Genomic DNA, 12,754 nt, shown 5'->3' on the forward strand with positions numbered 1-12,754 from the left:
TCTCACCCCGTCGCAGCCACCCGACGTGTGTGTGCCGTGTATATGTGTACAAAGGGTGGTGGGGGGGCGACTCGTCCGTGGTCCAGGGTAATTACGGATGCTGGAGCTCCGCCCGGACCAATGACAGGTCGGCGTTCACGTTCCCCTCGTAACGCCTATCGATCAAGTCTGTACGCATGCGTGACCACCGGACGTTTAGTGACCAGAGCGGAGGGTCACGGAACAACGAGTAAGTAAGTTGGACAGAGGTCGAGTGGGGATGACCGCGAGATGAAATGAGGGGAGTGTGGCGGTTGTGTGGGTGGGGGAACACTTATATCTGATGCGGATGTTACGTTATAGTATGACGCATTATATGTTAATTTTCAATGAGGCTATTATTGTAATTGTGGTGATATTTTTGTACTTCTCAGAAAGAAATAGGGGTTTATTTCTTCGAAGCTGTTGGGAATAATCAAGATGAATTGCAAAACAACTTTTATCTTCTTCAATCAAGGACAGTAATAGGATGTTGATTTTCCAAGAGGAAGGAGCAACTTGGCTGTTTTAGGGGTTTCTACCCCCTTGTTCATTTTAGACCCAGAAATTTTATAATCTATTCAGGAAGTCGGAGCAATGCTGATTTCGAATCAATGGGTCAGTCATAAAGTCAGTTTGTTTCAAATCAGTCATGAGCATCCAGATTAGCATTTTTTCATCGAACTATGTTCTTCATATGTCCATTCAATGAATTTCAATTGCTGATATATTCAGGAACTAGCTTAGCTTGCGCAATATTTCATAGTAAAACGGTAGTTGAGTAGTTGGGGTATCATTAGAATAATTCAAGAAAGAAAATCAGCAGAAAATCTAGAAACCTCACTATGAAAAATGAAATAAAAAAGAAATAATATGTCTTGAAAAAAAAACTCTACGCCATACGACTTCATCACGATATTACAAAATGATCGTGCCCCTCCTACAGGGTGAGTTTTGACTCGTACAAATATTTCAACAGTAGATTCTTGAGGTCAAAAGAAACACTTTTTTCCTCTACCATTCTGAATCGGCCCTGATAAATAGATATGGCCATTTGAAGTTTTCATAATGAGCTATGCCACCCTTAGAGAAACAAAATTCCCTTCGGAATAACAAGCTAGATCTATGACACTACAAATCTGTGGATCTTTTAAACAGAGTTGCATTCAGCCAAAGTACGCAATTTTCCGAACATCACAGATGTTTTTTATTTTTGAACATCAGATTACTTGAAAACGGCGCATTATACGAGAAAATATGAAGAATACTTTTATTTCACAAAACGCTCAAATATTCATTAGGTAGTTTCAAGAGTTGGGTGTTTTAATGGTACGTAATGGTCTAAATGAGAAAACTGGAAGACGTGGGTGATATTTTGTGTTCGAAAATATTAATCAAATAAATGATAAACTATATTTCGAATTTAATTTCATTCGATAAAATCGTTTGTTAGATAAAACTAAAATTAACATTTTTTTATGGTTTTGTTAGTTTTTTACCTCAAGAATCTACTGTTAAAATATTCCACGATTGATCTTTTGTGGTTATATACCTATACCTACTATATAATAGTGAATAAATACACCGTTCCAAATGATTTGCGTGAGGGTAGTAATACACAGGGTGTATTCAAAGTAGGACCTTTTTTCAAGAGTAGTTAGAACTACTCGGTCAAAATGAATCGTTTCATCAAAAATATCCTATAAAAAACTTCAAAAAACACAAAGTTGGCAAAAAAAAATAGAAATAAATGCTAATACTACCCCAGACCATTTGTTATCTGAATTACCTATCGCGAAGCAATGGGAAAAAAGGGGTGAAATATGTAACAATAATAGCACTTTGTCAAAATATAAGCACTTTCAATAAACTGTTTTAATTTTCCACACTGTTTTCAGCCCAAATCGCAAGATATAACAATTTTTTCAAGTGACCTGATGCAACTAATCAGATGACTCGGATGTACTGAACCACATTCATTGTCCAGCCATAGGTTTAAGTTTTGTTTCGATGCCGAAGTCACCTTCCACAGTCCCGTAAATTTTGTCGAAATTCTAGGGGTTGAAGTTCAGCCATCTTGAATATTTTATATAAGAAGACAATATTTGGTGAAATGACTTATTTTTTTAACTTCTACCAATAAAAGCCTCACCTGTATACGGAATTGTTTTTCATTTCCCTTCATATATCATTACCTGTAAACAAATTATCCACTTCAATTGTATAGAGCAGTGTAAAAGGTTCGTATTCTACCGTAAGTGTCGAAAAATGGGAAAGCACTGTTGGGAAGTTAGGAACGGTCACCCATCCAGTTACTGAACTCACTCAAAGCTGCGTGACTTTCAAATAAATTAAAAAAAATCAATTCAAACAGTGACATGACAATCAACCCTATTCAAAACAAGGTAAAAACCTTCTGTTCGACAGATGTTACTCCCGCACTTCGCGATATCGTAAATAATGAACGAAAGAAGGTCACCAAACCAACCGCAAAACGAAAAATCAAGCCATCATTGAATAAAGAATTATGGGGCAGAACGGGAAAAATCCAATTAAGGAACGAGAGGCCGATGAGTCCCATTCACCGAATCCTGGAGATGTGATAATTCGCTGCGGGAGTGTACCAACCAAAGAAATCGACATCATCTCGACCGATGACGTCACGTCAAACGATCCATCGACCTCGCCAGTTTAAAAAGTGCCGCTAATTATGAATGAATCGCGGAAGACGAACGAGGGAAGTCTTGCGTAGAGTAAAACTTGGAGGAGAGTAGGGCTAGGTCAGGGTTCTCCGTCGTTTTCTTGTTCTTTTCCTCCTTTTTGAAAAAAGTTGGCAAGCGCGGGACAGCTTTTAAATTGCTGTTTAAAATTCCAACTTTGTTTTAGTGCTTCTCGGGCTTGCTGGCGGGATATCTCCTCGAAATATATCCACTTAACGTTGTGCTGACTAAGATTTCCCGGCACCATCATCGCATTTGTAGTTTTCACTTTCTCTCCTCATTTTCCAGGACATTTTCTTCTCGTTTCTACCTGGGAATATCTGGGATGTACGGAGGTATTTTTTTCATCCATACGTCTAGGCGTTTATTTGTTATTGCAAGGAATTAATCAAAAAATCGAAGTAGGTAGTCTATTCTAATCAAAGAGATATTTTTCAGAGGTATTGTAGTATTACTGATAGACTAAAGGAAAATTCAAATAAAATTTACTAAGTAATGAATAAACTTTAATTAACCCATTAACAAACATCAGTTTTTTAATAAATAAATCATGGTGAAAAATATGGACGCAAATCTTAATCACTTTATTTCATTTAGTAAATTGAAAATTGTGAAATATTGGAGTTAGCTAGTGTTACAGGCAAATACTTTCTGAGTTAGGGAATTTATTATTTGAGAATATTCTATTCTATGAATATGATCCACCAAGGGACACACACATATCTTCATATTTCTACGGCGGACAGACAGAATTTATTTTAATCACAAATTCTTCATCAATTCTTCCAACCCTCAATTTTGAGACTCAAAATTAGAAAATTACAGATAAGTATTTGGCAAAATGATGAAGGAGAACGTTTTCACAAGCATATAATCTTTATTTGAATTACTAGACATCATTCTTCTCAGATACTTTCTGAAACTTTCCTTTCCACCTCTCTACTTTTCCTGTCAAAACGTGACATAACCGAATAGAATTCAAATTCACTTCACAAAACCTCTGAATTGAATCAACGAAAGATTCAATGAATCGATGTTGCTGATTAGATTATCAACGATACACGTCTGTGTATTGTGTGTTGCATACCATCGGGCGTTCCAGTGAAGCCAACCTAACTTCGATGCAAAATATAATTTCAAACGAAAACAACGATACGCTACATTAAATTGATCTTTATTACTTTTCAACCATGCAAATTTTGAAATACTTCAGTTAAATGTTCTGCACGAATGAATTGAAATTCTGTCTTAATTTATTCAGTGTTGGTGACAATGATAATAGATCTAACCTAACCTAACCTAACTTAACCTAAAATTTCTAACCTTAAAGTTTAACCTAACTTTCTTGTACATACAAAACTCGTTGAAATGAGCGGTAAAAGTAAGCCCCTGCTTTTTACAGTCTTGTCGGAATGTAAAACGTCCAGGGCAAGAGTATCAAGGATGGAACTACCTCATGGCCCAGTGGACACGCCAGTTTTCATGCCTGTTGGCACTCAAGGTACCCTCAAAGGCATTCTTCCGGAACAGTTGGAAAAACTCAATCTTCAAATACTGCTTGCAAATACTTATCATTTAGGAACGAAGCCTGGCGTTGACATCCTCAAAAAAGCTGGGGGCTTACATAAATTCATGAACTGGAACAGAAACTTACTAACAGATTCTGGAGGATTTCAGATGGTATCGCTTTTGAAGTTGGCTGAAATCACAGAGGAAGGAGTGAAATTTCAGTCCTTGAATGAACAAAAAGCAGAAGTAATGCTTACTCCTGAACATTCCATTGAAATTCAAAATACGATTGGAGCTGATATCATGATGCAACTCGATGATGTTGTTAAAACAACAAATCCTGATAAGGAAAGAATAAAATTATCTGTCGAAAGGACGACTAGGTGGTTGGATCGTTGTTTGAAAGCCCACAAAAGAGAAGATCAGAGTTTATTTCCAATTGTTCAAGGAACTTTGTATGAAGACTTACGAGAACAAAGTGCTAAAGATTTGATTCAGAGGGATGTACATGGATATGCTATAGGAGGTTTGAGCGGTGGCGAAAGCAAAGATGACTTCTGGAGGATGGTTTTATTATCCACCAATTTGTTGCCAAAGAATAAGCCAAGGTATTTAATGGGTGTAGGATTTGCAACGGATTTAGTTGTTTGTTGTGCTCTTGGGGTCGATATGTTCGATTGCGTGTTTCCAACCAGAACTGCCAGATTTGGTTGTGCCCTAGTTATGAATGGACAGATAAATTTGAGAATAAGTAAATATAAAAATGATTATAATCCTATTGATCCAGATTGTGAATGCGATACTTGTAAAAGGTATACTAGGGCTTATCTGCATTGTATTGTTACTAATATACCTGTTGCTTGCCACTTAGTGACCATTCACAATGTGCACTTTCAGTTGAGGTTAATGAAAGGAATTCGAGATAGCATAACCAGTGGAACTTTTCCCGAGTTTGTTGCTGATTTCATGTTAAAAAATTACCCAGATAAAAATTATCCTACATGGATAAAGGAATCTTTGGGGGCTGTGAATATCAGTTTACACTAAATTTTATTTGAAATTTGTGATTTTAGTCAGTATTTTACAATTTAATTTATTTACTCTAAGTAATTTTACTTAACACTCGTGAGTTTTTGTCGGGTTCCTTACAGTTCTTTTGAACTCTAAAATCTTAGTTTCTTTCTCACTTATATTATAACCAAAGTTTTTTCATTTGTTATATGATGACCATTTGTTTTAATATAATTATTAATTGTGTATGATACAGGGTTATCTTCAATAATAATGTTGGTAATATTATTTTAATTTTAACATTCCTATCTGTGAATTAATCTTTACTTGAAATTTAGTTGACTTTGTTAACAAGCACCCTCACCGAAGGAGCTTGTTAACTTATTTGTATTTATTAAGTTTGATAAATATAACACATATTTTATATTTTATTTCCAAAACCAACCATGCCTTTTCCTTCAGACCCTCAGTAACGTCAGTAAGTAAGTAAAAAAAATTGTTTCAAAAATAATTTATTATTCACTAAAAATGCATTTTAAGGAACACAATGTGCTCTAATATATCATTATTCACAGGATTATCATTAGAATATTAATCCCAAATAACATTAGAACTTGCAGTAGTGTAAAAGTACATTAGTAAGTGTAAAAATATATTATGCAACATTTGATGATGAGCACAAAACAATAAGAAATTAATATGACAAATTTAAATAACAACGATTCATAAAAGGGTAAGTATATGAATTTAATAACAATGCTTAAATATTTGAAATCATACAACTGAAGCTGGTGTTGGCTGTGATACATTGATGTTATGAAATTCTATATCGTTGCCACCTGGTTTGGACCACCCTAGTTTCTGAGATTGTTGCTCTTCCGCTTGCCTCTTCTTATATTCTTCAAGTTCAAAGTAGTACTTTGGTGTTGTTATTCCAAAAAAGGCTGCTAAATATTCACCCATTGTTTCCATGTAACCAAATGTTGTAGAACCAGCCGACCATAATTTGTATCGTGTCCATGGAATCCAAGATAATGAGCCCTGAAATATAAGCATTCAATTTCGATCGGAGTGAAATGAAAATGCTAACACACAGTATCGACAGCAGCTACAGTTTGACTAGGGGTACAATCGACTTCATCATCACTGTACTCTTCTAGTACCCCATCGCAAAAGTGTAGTACACGCTTAGGTGTCTTCAATTTTATGGCGGAATAATTGGAATCTCCTTCTGGTGAATTTTTATACTCATCTGGGTCGATTAACGTCATTATGAAAAAATAGAGATGACGTCTCTGTAAAGAAACAATGATTAAATTTCGTGTTGCCTTACTGTCACATTAAATTTCCCACCAGTCCTTATAAATTGCAGATTTTCAAGGTAAAATTGAATATTATTATATTTATTAACCAAAAAACATAAACAATGACAATTTGTCATATTGTCATCTGTCACTTGTCGTTGGGCTTTTGACACCTGACATGGGATTTTTTTCAACCGTGGTCGGATTTTGTTTTGATAGATGAACAGTTCAATCTACAAAATTTTGAATCCCAAGTAACAAATCGACACAAAAATCCCTGTAAAGGTTGAAATAAAAACAAAGACTTCCTAAAAAGGTGATTTATTTATTTTCAAGAATAAATCACAATTCATTCGGGAACAGCATTCTTAGGTTTGGCAGTTATGGCCAAAAAGTCTGAGTACTCTTGGTAGGGAGTCTTAGTTAAAGGCATATCTGCCCACAAATCAGGCGTCAAGTAAGCGTAAGTCTTGGCGATGGCAGCGAAAGTTGCCTTGGCAAAGTTACCCAATGTACCAGTGGAGCCCCTAGCTGAGGTGTAGCAGTCTTCAATACCAGCCATCTGCAGTAACTTTTTGGGTACAGGGGCGGAAACGATACCAGTACCTCTTGGTGCTGGAATCAGCCTCACGGTTACACTACCGCACTTGCCTGTCACCTAGTGGAAACAAAAGCTTTTAAACCCAAAGAACACAAATTATGCACGAAATTTTACCTTGCATGGTACTGTGTGGGGTTTACCGATCTTGTTACCCCAGTAACCTCTACGTACTGGTACGACAGAAAGTTTGGCAAGGATGATAGCACCACGGATGGCAGTTGCTACTTCCTTGCTGCATTTCACACCCAAACCAATGTGCCCATTGCTGTCTCCAATAGCTACAAAGGCCTTAAACCTGGTACGCTGACCTGCACGGGTTTGCTTCTGTACAGGCATGATCTTGAGAACCTAACCAAAAGAAGATAATTTAGAACGATACCTTTGGTATTATCGAAGTAACATACCTCATCTTTAAGGGTTGAACCAATGAAGAAATCGATGATTTCGAATTCTTTGATGGGCAAAGAGAACAGATAGATTTGTTCAAGACTTTGGATTTTTCCCTCTTTAACTAGACGTCCCAGTTTGGTGACAGGGGTCCATTCTTTCTGGTCGTCCTTACCACGTCCACGTCCTCTGCCGCGTCCACGACCGCGTCCCCTGGGGCCACCACGGCCGCGAGAACCGCCAAAACCACCTCGAAATCCACCACGTCCACCGGCAGGAGCAGAATCCGCCATTCTATAACAGCATTTATTTTACTCATTACTAAGACGGCCATGTGGTAAAAATTTCGAAGCGTCGACACTAATATTAATATTTAAGGCAAAAAAGTGAACTAAAATTACAAATATGAATCTAGACTAAGACAAAACGTGTTACAAAAATACAATGAGAATATAAATAATAACCACAAACACTCACGTGTCTTTCTTCACCGTTCTACGATTTACGGAAAAGTGAACGAGAAATGGTGGAGCATCGCGGTTTCCTACTTTACCGCAAGAGAAACCACAAAATATTCAACTCTTTTTTCCTGATTATGGCCTCAGCTACTAAGATTAATTATTTTTTTCGATATATTGTGCATATTTATCCACATTCAGGAAAAAAAAATGAAATAATTGGGGAAATTTTCCAATTATAGAATATTCGAATTCCCGATTTCTTGAGAATCAAAGTGAAATGATATTAGTTTGCATGTGGCCGTACTTACTGATATGACTACTAGATGGGGCTACCAAAGATTGTAGCTTAGACTAGAGAAGAGATTTCCCTAATCTAAGGATTGTAGAGAATAAAATATAGCAAATCTAACAGAGTATTTCATTAATATTAATTGATTCAAAATAATGTTTACATGAAAAAAACATCCTGATCACAAAGAAAGCCCTGGTTTTGTTTTGTCGCTCAGGATGTTTTTTTTTTCTGGTCTCGACTAAGTCGATATTCGAATCCGATAGAAGGAATAAAATTCGAATTTCGCGCCCTTCAATTATAAAGCAGACAACTCTAATTTTACTGTTTGATATTACGATTTCAGCGCCATCTAATTTCTCAGTATGTGAAACACAGGCCCAAAGTGTAGTCGTTTTTTTTTAGGGTCGTTTCCCATCTTCCTACACTTTGGTCCCTATTATGAAGCCTTTCAAGTTTCTATCACAAATTCTTCATCGGATATAAAGATCTATCTTCGCTCGAATGAAAGCTGCTCGAATTTCCATATTTTTTTGCTATAGTGGCGTTATTTAGTTATTTGCGCATTGTCCGTGATCTACTATACTCATTAGAAATTTTTGACGAATTAATTGGCTCTGATAAGATTCAGATAGGAAAGTGGGAAAGCTATTAAAGCCAATAAACGGTAAAACCAGTAAACCTCTAGATTATGCACGGTGCTATTCATATTTATCCCAGTATGCTCTTGCAATTTAACTGAAACAGTGCAAACTTGAATTCCGACCAGTTTTTACAGTTAATGTGCAACAGGTGATAATTTGAATGAGATGAATACCACGGGAAACGAAACTTTAGAGAGAATACAGAGGGAAATCAAGGAAAATTTGGAGAAAGAAGAGGAATGGAAACGAGATTTGGAAAGAGTATCTAATAATAACATGGAGAATAACAATTCACAAAGTAAAAATAACAATGTTCCTAAAGTGAATGGTATGTTGAAAAGACAAGTTTCCGAAACTAGTGATAAGCGAAGTTTTTCATCTCAAAATGTGAATAAATTCATACAAAACGTGAAGGTTAAAGGTGTGATGCATAGATTCTTGAAATCTAAAGGAAAATTAACAGCCTCGACACCGTCACTCAATGGAAACCTTCAACCAAATGGTACTGTTCCTGATTTTACCTACCAGCCTCCAAGGGTGACCTCTGAAACTGGCACCCTCAGCCGAAATGGCTTTGTACCGGCAGAGGTGAAAATGAGAAATGAAGTGCAGGAATTCCAGAAACGAGAAATAGAACTGAGAAAAGAAAGAAGGAAGTCTCAACCGGAATTGATGGCACTTTTGAAACTAGAGGATGAAGATGTAACCAAGGATGAAAGCTACCCTGAATTTTCATGTTCAAGTTCTACATCTTCAGCTTCGGAGATGAAATCAGCCAGATCATTGGCAGATCTGTGCAATACACCAGAGGAGGATTTAGATGCTCCTGGCACTTACAACCTGATAAAACAGTTTGAGAATCTTAAAAGAATACAGTAGTTTTCTGAGTTTAGGACAATTGATATTTCGAAGAATGAGTTTTATTTAATTCTGGAAACACACTTCAAGTTTATTATTTCATGATGTAAATAGCCAATGCTGTACTTAAGTCAGGTTTGTGCCAATAATTTATTTTATTTATTTTTAGTTATAATCTAAATGGAATTTTATATTGGTTTTTGGGGTTTTAGCTATTGGAATTGTTGAAATATTCAATTTTATTTCAAAACAAGGAATTTCTTTCCTATTTTAAACAAATCACTATATTAAGAAGGTGCTATCAAAAATGTGTTAGAAATTGATGAGACTGCATGTAATGTGACCTGCCAATTAGCTGAGGAAATTAAGAGAAAGTTGTTAAATTGAACCTATTTGAACTTGGAAATCACATTAATTAAATATTTATCTAAATTTTTAGGTATAGAATGTCGGTACAAGTGATTTGCAGCTAATTGAAATAATTAAGAAGTATTTATATATTAACTTTTGAAACCATATGTATATTCTGAATTTTCACTACAAAATTGAGGCTGCTGTATTTTATCATATATTTCAGATAATGTTTGTCTGCCCATAGAATTCAAGTATTGTATCTACTTAATTAAGTTTCGGAATGCTAGATTTATTTAAGTATTATCAGTTGAAACATTCCACTTGCCAAGCACGTTCCTTCCAATGATAGTACCCGTGATATTTTCATATTTTTACACTGTTCAAATTGCCATTTATGTAAAATTGTTTGATGGGAAATTTTATTGTAATCAAAATACCTATATTTTCAGAAATAAACTGTTTGGATTTGAAACTGTTTGTATGATTCGATCTATATAATCTAGAGCTTTCCATATCTTCGACATAAAATGTATCAGGAATCGATTTTTTTATTGCTGTATTGGATTACATTATCAGATTAGAAGAAAACAATCAATTTGTTATATTTTCGATGTTTGTAGATCCCTGATATCCTTATCAATGAAAATGATATCACTAATAAGAGGAAATGATGGGAACTCAATTGATTTATCAGATCGGGAAATCTTCAATCCATTGTGAAAATTCTGATGTAATAAGAGTTTTTATTCAAATCTAAGATAAACTCAACCTTTCTTGCAAAATTTAGTTGGGAAATCGAAAATGAAGTAGTCAGCTCATGGTTACCTCATTTATTTGTATGCAAGGTGATTTGAAATGATTATATTCCAAGAAATGTTGACGTCTTGTGTGTAACAAACAAAGGATAGAAAACTATATTTCACTGGATTTGCTAAATGCGATGGAAAAATTAATGTAACTATGAATAAGCCTCAATAGCAACTAATTCGTTTTCTAGACCAAAAATTTTTCCGATACCGGGAATCGAACCCGAGCCTCCTGGGTGAAAGCCAGGTATCCTAGCCACTAGACCATATCGGATTGCTGGTAAATAGTCGATTTTGGTAAATTATCAAGGAAGACTATCCAAACGCCAATTTTTTATTTCAATCTGACTATATTCCTGAATTTGTTTTCTATATCCATGTTTTTCGAAATACTATCAAAAGTAGAGATTATTCTAGCTAGGATGAAAGTCCTAGAATTTTATAACAACTATGGGTACCAATATCGTTTGACAATGGGTCACACTGAGAATGTCCAAATAAATTTTTTTGAGATTATGACACTTTCTGTGCGAAATGAAATTGAAGGCATTATTTCAAGGTTTTAATAAATAATACAATATATACAATATATTTACACATATCAACATTTTAAATCGACATTTGATACATCCTGCCTAATGATGTATTCTTTTTTATATTGTACAGATTCTGTACAACTATTAGTGCAGGTGTGACATATTAAGGTACCCCAGTCCACAGCTTCCTCTTTGATTACCCACAGCATCTGGGGCATTATTTGAAACTCAAATTGTCTTGGTGCCCCACAATACTCGCAATTCGGAATTTCATCAGGTATACCTTCATTCGAAATGAGAAGAGGGACGCCACCTCTCTCATAACGCAAAACCTGGTCTGGACTAACATCCACTCGTTTACGGAATTTGGTAAATGTTACATCAGGATCTTTAGCTGAATACTGATTGAGGTCATCCTCACTCATGTCGGCTAAAGTTCCTGAACCCCTCTGTGCAATGAGGTTCATAAACTTTTGCTTTTCTTCCTCTTCATCTATTCCTGTTTTATTCCACTCCTCTTGTTCGATTACAATTTCACTTTCTGGATATAAACAGGATGAAAGCTGATTGTGGTGTATGTCAGTTCTTCCACAATAACTTTTGTGTTTTTCTTTCCAGTCCAATACTTGATGTGGTTTACTACAGTAATATACTGAGCTACACTTGCTGCACTTTTTAGTTCCCACACATCCGCAAACATCACACAAATTTAACCATTGCAGCAATGAAAAACTCGGATCAGGCTCATCCTTAGGGGGATCATAGGAGTAAAATTTATTCTCTCTCCGGAGATTCGACCTGTATACTCTTATGCCATCTGATTTGTTCCTCTCGTGACATTCTGCCTTCCGACAGATGAAAACAAAAAGTGTTCTGTGAAAACTGCTGTCCTCATCCTCGTAAGGAGCATAAATCTGACATAGAAACGTCATAGGTTCACCACATTTGGCACAGCTTACGTCTTCGCCAGATGGAACACCCTCTAAAGCTAACCATGCCGGTTTTCCCCCAATTTTACTTGGAAAAAATTTGCTCTCCAGCTTCCAACTTTCACTTGGTTCTGAGTAACCGAGATCTACTTTCGACATGTCGATGCAGTTTAAACCTTGGGGAAATCCGCGACAGGAAAATAAAAAAATATAACGTCTGATTAACAGGTTATTATGAACACGTGCAAAGAACACACCGATGATGACTTACTTTATGAACACGTGCTACTACTTGAAGTGTCGCTCTTTAAAAATAGGTTAGGCAAA

The 12,754-nt window shown here is 35.8% G+C and overlaps 5 protein-coding genes and 1 non-coding gene across 6 annotated transcripts; 2 read left to right on the forward strand and 4 right to left on the reverse strand.

The window, feature by feature from the left end:
- Positions 1 to 4,040: 4,040 nt before the first annotated feature.
- On the forward strand, positions 4,041 to 5,682 carry LOC123309315 (queuine tRNA-ribosyltransferase catalytic subunit). Its single transcript, XM_044892368.1, has one exon. The coding sequence runs from the start codon at positions 4,107 to 4,109 to the stop codon at positions 5,292 to 5,294; it is 1,188 nt and encodes a 395-aa protein (XP_044748303.1). The 5' UTR covers positions 4,041 to 4,106; the 3' UTR covers positions 5,295 to 5,682.
- Positions 5,683 to 5,754: 72 nt separating this feature from the next.
- LOC123309317 (protein FAM177B) lies at positions 5,755 to 6,731 on the reverse strand. Its single transcript, XM_044892370.1, has 3 exons — positions 6,612 to 6,731; positions 6,353 to 6,553; positions 5,755 to 6,299 (listed from the first exon to the last, which is right to left on the reverse strand). Exons 2-3 carry the CDS (start codon positions 6,527 to 6,529, stop codon positions 6,033 to 6,035), a joined length of 444 nt encoding a protein of 147 aa, XP_044748305.1. The 5' UTR covers positions 6,530 to 6,553; positions 6,612 to 6,731; the 3' UTR covers positions 5,755 to 6,032.
- A 136-nt stretch (positions 6,732 to 6,867) lies between these two features.
- On the reverse strand, positions 6,868 to 8,155 carry LOC123309316 (40S ribosomal protein S2). The gene is made up of 4 exons (XM_044892369.1): positions 8,028 to 8,155; positions 7,568 to 7,844; positions 7,278 to 7,511; positions 6,868 to 7,220 (listed from the first exon to the last, which is right to left on the reverse strand). Exons 2-4 carry the CDS (start codon positions 7,841 to 7,843, stop codon positions 6,912 to 6,914), a joined length of 819 nt encoding a protein of 272 aa, XP_044748304.1. The 5' UTR covers position 7,844; positions 8,028 to 8,155; the 3' UTR covers positions 6,868 to 6,911.
- A 526-nt stretch (positions 8,156 to 8,681) lies between these two features.
- Positions 8,682 to 10,628, forward strand: LOC123309850 (putative mediator of RNA polymerase II transcription subunit 26). Its single transcript, XM_044893138.1, has one exon. The coding sequence runs from the start codon at positions 9,110 to 9,112 to the stop codon at positions 9,821 to 9,823; it is 714 nt and encodes a 237-aa protein (XP_044749073.1). The 5' UTR covers positions 8,682 to 9,109; the 3' UTR covers positions 9,824 to 10,628.
- Positions 10,629 to 11,164: 536 nt separating this feature from the next.
- Positions 11,165 to 11,236, reverse strand: Trnae-uuc. Its single transcript has one exon. It is a non-coding gene; the product is annotated as a tRNA-Glu (tRNA).
- Positions 11,237 to 11,535: 299 nt separating this feature from the next.
- LOC123309318 (programmed cell death protein 2) lies at positions 11,536 to 12,724 on the reverse strand. The gene has a single exon (XM_044892371.1). The coding sequence runs from the start codon at positions 12,584 to 12,586 to the stop codon at positions 11,564 to 11,566; it is 1,023 nt and encodes a 340-aa protein (XP_044748306.1). The 5' UTR covers positions 12,587 to 12,724; the 3' UTR covers positions 11,536 to 11,563.
- Positions 12,725 to 12,754: the final 30 nt, after the last annotated feature.

Source organism: Coccinella septempunctata, chromosome 3 (genome assembly GCF_907165205.1).
Source record: "Coccinella septempunctata chromosome 3, icCocSept1.1, whole genome shotgun sequence".
NCBI classification, from domain to species: Eukaryota; Metazoa; Arthropoda; class Insecta; order Coleoptera; family Coccinellidae; genus Coccinella; species Coccinella septempunctata.

What these genes read in the sequence shown, in the direction of transcription:
- LOC123309317 (XM_044892370.1), bottom strand. Translation starts at nt 6,529, where the DNA reads ATGACGTTAATCGACCCAGATGAGTATAAAAATTCACCAGAAGGAGAT. An exon ending in CTGTAGCTGCTGTCGATACT is followed by an intron (nt 6,300 to 6,352) that starts GTGTGTTAGCAT and finishes CTTATATTTCAG; the next exon opens with GGCTCATTATCTTGGATTCC.
- LOC123309316 (XM_044892369.1), bottom strand. Translation starts at nt 7,843, where the DNA reads ATGGCGGATTCTGCTCCTGCCGGTGGACGTGGTGGATTTCGAGGTGGT. An exon ending in GTTCAACCCTTAAAGATGAG is followed by an intron (nt 7,512 to 7,567) that starts GTATGTTACTTC and finishes TCTTTTGGTTAG; the next exon opens with GTTCTCAAGATCATGCCTGT. An exon ending in CCCACACAGTACCATGCAAG is followed by an intron (nt 7,221 to 7,277) that starts GTAAAATTTCGT and finishes TGTTTCCACTAG; the next exon opens with GTGACAGGCAAGTGCGGTAG.
- LOC123309315 (XM_044892368.1), top strand. Translation starts at nt 4,107, where the DNA reads ATGAGCGGTAAAAGTAAGCCCCTGCTTTTTACAGTCTTGTCGGAATGT.
- LOC123309850 (XM_044893138.1), top strand. Translation starts at nt 9,110, where the DNA reads ATGAATACCACGGGAAACGAAACTTTAGAGAGAATACAGAGGGAAATC.
- LOC123309318 (XM_044892371.1), bottom strand. Translation starts at nt 12,586, where the DNA reads ATGTCGAAAGTAGATCTCGGTTACTCAGAACCAAGTGAAAGTTGGAAG.